Source organism: Prionailurus viverrinus, chromosome C1, assembly GCF_022837055.1.
Source record: "Prionailurus viverrinus isolate Anna chromosome C1, UM_Priviv_1.0, whole genome shotgun sequence".
In the NCBI taxonomy this organism is placed as follows: domain Eukaryota; kingdom Metazoa; phylum Chordata; class Mammalia; order Carnivora; family Felidae; genus Prionailurus; species Prionailurus viverrinus.
This window is the reverse complement of record NC_062568.1, coordinates 170,603,830-170,611,994: the sequence shown is the minus strand read 5'-3', so window position 1 is coordinate 170,611,994 and position 8,165 is coordinate 170,603,830. Positions and strand designations below refer to the sequence as shown.

At 52.4% G+C, this 8,165-nt stretch overlaps 1 protein-coding gene across 4 annotated transcripts in view; it reads right to left on the bottom strand.

Annotated features, from left to right (window-relative positions):
• The window catches only part of SSBP3 (single stranded DNA binding protein 3), a 164,408-nt gene continuing 156,243 nt past the window's right edge, over positions 1–8,165 (bottom strand). For all 4 annotated transcript variants that reach the window (XM_047871910.1, XM_047871911.1, XM_047871912.1 and 1 more), the window contains 4 exons: positions 3,141–3,219; positions 2,865–2,893; positions 2,627–2,728; positions 1–1,845 (listed from right to left, as the gene is read on the bottom strand). In XM_047871910.1, coding sequence (XP_047727866.1) covers positions 1,816–1,845; positions 2,627–2,728; positions 2,865–2,893; positions 3,141–3,219 — 240 coding nt within the window. In that variant the 3' untranslated portion in view covers positions 1–1,815. The remainder of the gene's footprint in view (positions 1,846–2,626; positions 2,729–2,864; positions 2,894–3,140; positions 3,220–8,165) is intronic.

The window sequence follows — 8,165 nt, the reverse complement described above, 5'->3', positions numbered from 1 at the left end:
TGCGGAAAAAAGATGTCCCTTTAATAAAACGTTATCAACATATATCGTACACAAACTACAATGTATCATAATTACTTTTTTTTTTTTTCCTCTCTTAATTCAGAACCAGACTACAAGGTAAGAAAAAACACAGAAACAGCTACAATGTTCCCAATAATCCGCACAAGGTCTTTTTTCAGGCAGATGGTATCTCACATAGTATGATATACATGGATCAGGAAGGGGAGGGAGGAAAACAAACAGCAGCTACAGGGGAGCAGGGAGGAGGGGCTGTAAATGTACAAAGAATTCGGGTGTCTTCAGGGCAAGACACAGAGGTTCAATGGGGGTAGTGAGGTGAGGGAGGCCATGAGTCACCCCTCCTGGGAGGTGACAGGCTCCACTGTCGCATTTGTCGGTTTTTGAAAATAAAAACAGGACCGGAAACAGCACGTCTGTTTGGTTGTTGGTGTCCCCCGCCCCCCCAACAGCTATTCCAAAGTCTTTCCATCCAGTTCCAAGCGTATACAGAGCAATTCTGGTCAATTCCCATCTTTGAAAAAGAAGCAAGAATCAAGAGAAAAAAAAAAAACCCAAAACAAAAGGAAACCCAAACTCCAGCCCTACAGTGCCCGCACACACGAGCACACACGACGAGGACGATGCGAGCCAGGGCCACGGGGCGAGAACGCGGGGGTCACGGTTGCCATGTCCCAGGTCATAGCCATCCTGTTGGGGGCGGCCTCCCCCACTGCGCTCCGTCCAGGCCACCACCCAGCTGGCAGGATTCTCGCTGGGAAGACTGGGGTGGGGGCTGAGGAGAGGGCTGGAGCGGCAGGGAGGCCGGGCAGGGGAAGGTCCAGAAGAGAGAGAGGAGGAAGCAGTCCTGGGAACACAGTGCATGCCACCGGGTCACAGCGAGTCTCCGCTGTGGCGGAGTCCTGAAAGCGGTCAGGTGGTCTGGCCCCTCGGGCCACATACGGGAGGGGGTGGTTCTGGGGTCCCAGTTGTGCAGCTGCTGAGGCCACCTCGCCGGGAGAAACCAAGCGAAAACAAAACAGGTTCCCACCCCTTGTTTGCCCATCCGCACAAACCAAAAACCCCAAGTGGAGAAAGGGGACTTTCTTGTCTCTTTCCAAAAAAGGCCTTTTGAAAGAAACCACCGATTGTAAACTGCCCAGTTTATTATTATTATTATTATTATTTTTAGATGGCTACAAAGACAGCGTGAGATCTCACACCTAGACTAGCTTTCCTGGTGGAAGGGCTTGGGTACAGACAGACAGCAGGGCTTTTTTTTTTTTTTTTTGGTCCTTTTTTCTTTTTTTCTATTTTTTTTTTTTTTTTTTAAAAGAAGAAAGCAAAGAGGTTGATTGGGGTGGGGTGGGTGGGGGACTTGCTAGAAGCTTCCATTTTTAAAAATTTTTCCCCCAAAAAAACCCCCCTGAAAACAAATTAAAAAATCCCAGTAACGGTAAAACCCCAAACAAACAAACAAACAAAAAAAAAACAACAAAAAAGTGTCATGTACATAAAAGGTCCTTTTGGGAAAGGGCAAGGGGTGGGATTTTTCTGGTCATTGACTTGAAATATATTTTTATTTTGAGTTTTGTCCTTCATGTTTTATGGAATAAAAAGTTCGGCCTTTTTATTGCATGAAACTAAAATTGGGACAGGTGGGGGGGACTGGAGGAGGAGGGTGGGGGCTGAGGGGGAGCAGGGAGACGCCCCTCCCCCAGCTCCTGGGTAATGACACCTCACTTCTTCTTGCATAATTTCTGGCATCTTCCCGCCTGCAATGCCGGCTCTCTCAGCGTCTCGGAGAAGAGGAGGGGATCACACGCTCATCGTCATGCTTGGAGAATACTGGAAGGGGAGAAGCAGAGACAGGGCCATGAGGGCCAGTGTGGGCTAGAATGGGCCAGTCTGGGAGCGTGCCTGGGTGGGGAAGCCTGCGAGGGCTCTGCCCGCTCAGCACTAGACTGTGCCCACCCCCGCATCGTGGGAGCTCTGGGGGCTGCTATCACAACTCGCCCCCCCATCCCACACCTCTCCCTTCTCAAATCCCCTCTTCCCAGCCGAGGAAGCAGCCGACACTGCCCTCCCCACACAGCTGCTTTCCTGCAGCTCGCCCAGGGTGTCCTGGGGGGAGCTAGTCTGGGGTTCTCAGAATCATGACATTGTTTCTTCATACGAGAATGTAAATAGAAGCCAGGCCCTCTGCGTGGGGATCCCAGGAAATCTCTGGTGGTATGAACCTTCCTCCCCAGGACAGACAGAAGTGGACCCCCTCAGAGGCCCGGCGGGCCAGAGCCCAGGCCTCCTGAGTCCCAACCCAGGGCTTTCCCAGCCCGGTCAGCTTTATCAGTGTTGGGAGGTGATGTGCCTCCCTGTAGAGGCTTCCAGAAGGTCCTGCCAGTGGTCGGGGTGGCAGCGGTTGGAGGCCATGCGGCGGGGAAGAGAGGGCCCTGCACTTTGTACAGAAAAAGGACCAAGGTGAAAGCCAGAGGCACACTGTTGGGACACCAGCCTGCCAGGCTGGTCCTGGCCAGCAGGCACTACAACTTAAGTAATTTAGTCCCCGGCCCCAGAGGTAAGACGATGATCCAGGGACAAAACTGGGGGGAGGGATACATGCAGCACTTACATTGTCATTCTGGAAGGAGTGAAGGAAGTTCCCTCCTAGCTCACCATCGTCTCGAGGGGTGCCTGGAGGATTGCTAATGCCACTTATGTTGTTAGGAGAATTCTGGGGAGAGGAGAGACGAGGTGAGCCCCAGAGCCCCAGAGCCCTGCCCACCCAATGGGGAGAAAAGCTTTCTGGGGCCTCAGGGCTGGGGCAAGGTGGATGTGATTAGGGAGGAACACACAGAACACACACTCACTTTTGGAAGTCCATCTATGTCACCTGACCCTGGAAGGAAGGAAGGAAAATCTGGATTCAGTTTCTTGTTTGTTCTTCCGTGGCTAGGTCTCCAAAGCCACCCAAATCCCACACTATTTCTGTGCAGACGATCTTCTGTCCTGGCTGTATCTCTGGGGATCTTTCTACGTGCCCAGCCAAGGTCAGTGGGGTAGACCAGGCCCGGCTGAGCCAAAGAAGGCTGCTTGGGCAGAGTCGCGCGGGGTGCAGCATGACCACGGGGCTGGCGCCCGCTTACCTAATGATCCGTTCATGTGGTGTGGTTCCATGCCGCCCATGCCTCCCATCGGGCCGTCCGAGCCTGGACCCATCGGGAACTGGGGGAGAAGCACAGGGCGTGGTGGCTGAGTGGGCCCCAGGCCCTCGGCACCCCCTCACGGGCTCCCACACCCAGCTACAAAGGAGCTGTGCCCTCAGGGAGCTTCCATCTGGTTGGGCTCCTCCGTCGGGCACACCGCGTGGCTATCTGATGCTGCCAGGAGGCCGGAGCTGGTTCCTCCCCTTGGCTCTCGGAATTGGGCAGGGCAGGGGTGTCTTCCCTACGCTCCAAATGAAGAAACAAGCCCAGAGAGGGAAAGACACCAGCCCAAGGCTACACAGTGTGGTTCTGGGACAGCTCTCTAACCAAGTGTCACGGACCCCGTAATAAGGCTCTATCCCTGGGACGGAGCGTGTGACTCATCAGTCAGAACCTCACACAGACACACAAATGGGTGACTGTGCGCAGCCAGGGGCCAAAGGTATTAATGTCTCTCATCCCCATTTTACAGGTAAGGAATGTGAAGCACAGAGAGTGGGAAATTCTTTGCCAGAGGTTCCCCCCCACCCCCACCCCGGGAGACGGGAGGAGCGGGGACTGGGGCGCGGGCAGCCTGAGCCTGAGTCCCACCAGCCTCCTCTGAGCGATTCCTCAGAAATGGAGTTTCATGGGCGAGGTGAGGAGATCGGGTCTACTGAGTGACTGCGGGGTCAGGGGAGAAGCTGGGCGGGGGACTAGAGTTCTCTCCTGGGGACAATGTAGAGGAAGGCCACTGATGAGTCCCCCAGGCAAGAAGTGGTGGCAGGGCAGGCGGCTCAAGAGGCCGGAGGCGGAATCTGCTCTACCCCTAGCCTTGGACCTGGAGGGGGCGGTAGAATGAATGATCTCAGAAAAGTAGCAACCAAAGGCCAGAGATCATATCCCACGGTTGAGAAGGGATGGCTGAGCCCAGTCTGGTGAGCCTAGGCCCTGTGATGCAGACCAGACGTCAGGATGCACAGGGGTGGACACGGCAGAAAGGAGGACTGTTTGGCATCTGGCCTATGCCAGGGGCGAGGGACACAGAGTTGAGTCACAGCCGAGCCTCAGCCCGGAAGGGGAGTCCACGGTTATGGACACCCAACCACCCCACAGGGCAGAGGTGCTGAGTTCCAAAGGGAGCTGCAGACAAGGCATGGCCAAGTCTTCAGGAAGAGGCACTGGGGAAAGGGCAGAGAAATCTGAACCCCTGCATGGAGGAGGAGGCAGAGGGCCAAAATAACTGAGGACAGAATTTGGGCAGGAGGAGACAGGCCACAGAAGTCATTCTAGGTAGGGGTCCTGCGTGAGCAGAGAGGCAGGGGGCAGCACAGGGTGCCGGAGCCCACATTGCAGGGGTGTGGCTAGCGTGCCAGCCGCTCCCTCGTGCCCACCACCCACTCACATGTACCACAGAGGCGGCCCCCTTGCCTCCTGCCTCTCGCCTCCCCAGAGGCTTCCCAGGGCCACTCACAGGCACCGAGGCACATTTTTGACACCTGGCAACAAATTTCACACTTACTCATCCAAGTGAGAGGAGGTGATGGACTTTTTAAGGAGCCAACTCAGGACACAGTCGTATCAGACAAAACAGCCCCCCAAACGCGATTAATGTCATAAACAACGGCATGTTCTGCCTTCAACACAAGCATCTTTTTAAAACTTTGTGTTTTCTCGTGTATTATTATTTCTAACCGCTTGACCGGGCTGGAATTCGCACACTGTACAACTGGCCCACTGCAAGCACACAGTTCGGTGGTTTTCAGCATGTCTGCAGGTGTGCGGCCATCACCACCAGATCGACGTTAGAACTCTCTCATCACCCCGTAAAGAAACCTTGTATCCGTTCGGTCACTCCCCATCCCCCTCCAACCCCCAGCCCCAGACAACCATTAATTTGTTCTCTGTTGTCTATGGATTTGCCTATTCCGGACACATATGACCTTCTTCTGCGGCTGGCTTCCTTCGCTCAGCAGGTCTTCGAGGTTCGTCCGGGTTGGGGCATCAGTTAGTACTTCTTTCCTTCTTCCGGCCAAATCATGTTCCATTACACGGAGAGGCTGTGTTCTATTTATCCGTTCAGTCGGCGGACGCGTCGCTCCCACTTTTTAGCTATTATGAATAACACCGCTGTGAATGCTGGTGGACGATTACTATGTGGACACAGGTTTTTATTTCTCTTGGGTAGATACCTACCCAACAGTGGAATCGCAGGGTCCTGTGGTCATTCTGTTTAAGCTTTCGAGGAACCGCCACGCTGTTTTCCAAAGCAGCCGCATCATTTCACGTTCCCCGCAGCCACGTGTGAGGGCTCCAGGGTCTTCCCGGCCTCACCCGCGCTGGCACGGTTTCTTGGTGACAGCCAGCCCAGTGAGTGTGCAGCACTGTCTCGTGCTTTCCACGTGCATCCCTCCGATGGCCACGAAGCGGAGCACCTTTGTGTGCTTACTGGCTACGGGTACATCTTGGCAGGAAAGTCTATTTTGGATTGTCGGCCCACTTTTTAAATTGGGCTGGTTTTTCGTGCCTGAGTTCGAAGAGGTCTTTGCGTATTTTGGATTCAAGTCCGGTATCAGATTCGTGATTTGCAAATATCTTCTCCACTCCGCGGGCTGTGTTTTTCACCTTCTTGATGGCGCTCCTTCGAAGCATGCAAGTTTTAAATCTTGGTGAAGTCCAATTTATCTACTTTTTTCTTTTGTCACCCGTGCTTTTGGTGTCATTGGGAAGGCTTTGCTTTTACCTGGGCCACAAAGATATATGCCTATATTTTCTTCGGAACGTTTTATCGTTTCAGCGCGGATGTGCATGTCGAGGGTTGAGTGCTCTGAAGAGATTCTGGGTTTCACTGTGGAGCAGCGGTCCAACTTCATGCACTTGCCAGGGGACATACAGCTGTCTCTACACCACTTGTTGATTCTGTGTTCGTTATTTTGTTACGTAAGTGCTATTATTTCAATAAAACCACAGTCAGGCTAGTTAACAGCAGCAGTTGGTAGAGGACTAGTTAAATAAATAAACGGTTTGTGTGAGAAAAACAACAATTTATCTGGACTCTTTATTGGATTACTTCAATTTTCCAGGCTATATTACTACGTATTCTTAAAACATACAAATTTGGGGCGCCTGTTGAGTGTCCGACTTCAGCTCAGGTCATGACCTCCCTGTTGTTGGGTTTGGGCCCTGCCTCGGGCTCTGTGCTGACAGCTCGGAGCCTGGAGCCTGCTTCAGATTCTATGTCCCGCTCTCTCTCTGCCCTTCCCTCGCTCATGCATGAGCTCATGGTCATTGTCTCAAGAATAAATAAAACATTAACACACACACACACACACACACACACACACATTTAATTTTTTTAAAAAAAACTAAATGCAATGGACTGACTAAACACATATTACTTACATTTGATTTAAAAATGTTCTTGGGGCGCCTGGGTGGCTCAGTAGGTTAAGCATCGGACTTCAGCTCAGGTCATGATATCACAGTTCATGAGTTCGAACCGCACATCAGGCTCTGTGCTGACAGCTCAGAGCCTGGAGCCTGCTTCTGATTCTGTGTCTCCCTCTCTCTCTGCCCCTCCCCTGCTCACGCTCTTTGTCTCTCTCTCAAAAATAAATAAAACACTAAAAAGCAATTTAAAAATCATGTTTCTTTCCGTCCTGTATTATAATAGGGTATTTTTGCTCTGCATTTTTTTTTTTTTTTAAGATTAGAAAAAAGTTTTGTACAAAGAGGTAGCTAGCATGGTTTGTCAGGTAGATGTCTCAGATAATCCATTCAAGCGAGGTCATCAGTCCGACCTGACGAAGCCTATACCCTGAGCATCCCTTTGGGAACACATTCCTGGGTGGGCCCCCGCCAGATTGAGAAGACACAGCAGGGCAGCAAACCCGGGCCGTGGAGCTGCTGGTGACCCATCTTGCCCTCGAGCCTGCAATGGGGTAAAAGGTGCTTGCTTTTCCTCTAATCCCTCTCTGATTTCCCTGCCGCCTCCAGGCCAGCCTTTTTGTTTTTTTATGTAGTGCTAAAGGAACACAGGGGCAAACGTACGATTCACTCTGACTTGCTGCCGTGCTCTCATCAAGCCCTGGAGTCGGTCCAACACGGCAACACCCACATATGCTCTCCACGACAACGTCTGCGCGTGGAGTACTTAGGACTTTGCGGACTTGCGTACGTTTCTGGACCTGTAGGAATTCACTTCCAGCTCTCCAAACACGTCCATCCCCTTTGTATCTACAGGCTGGTTTAGGGAGACCAGCGCTTGCCAGTCGGGTCCTCTGCATCCGGAAGTTCATCAGGTGGGCTGTCCCGTCTCTGAAGTCTGTGATTTCTAAGCATTCCCAAGCACACTGGACGTCGTCATCACGGAGTCCTCGCTCGGGGAAAATGGTTTTAAAGCACAGAGGTGAGATGAACCTGTGAGGTCCAAGCTGGACTCCAAGTAAGTTACAGTTTCAATAAAGAAGTTGAGAAAGTCCTATATGACGCGGCTGCCCTTTACCGGTGACATGCTCTCAGGCCATCTCATTTCCAGAACAAAAGTCGCTACTTTGGCCGATGAGGTTTTGTCGCAACCCCCCCAACCACCCCAAGCGACCCAGGTGAGGTCTGCTCATTCTCTTCTAGGCTCCTGGCGGCCCCCTGAAAGATCACTGAGCAGTTCTAGAGAAACAGCACATACGCTTCTCTCTTACTGTAATTCCTTCTCTGCGTGCTCAGCTCAACGGATCTCCAATGAGAGAAGACGTCACAGCGGGCCGACCTCGTACCATCTTTTCTCCGGCCAGCAGTGATGCCAGCCACCGTGCGGGCGTGCACCTGAGCCTCTCTGCTTCTACAGAGTCCAAGGTCTCGTTAAGCGCATCTGCATGTTCTGAGGAGATCTGACTGGGGAGTGACCAGAATCTTTCGTCATGAAAGCCTGGCATCCTAAGTATGCACCCTGTCCCCTTTCGTAGCAGTGCCGGGCACAAGGTGTGTGGG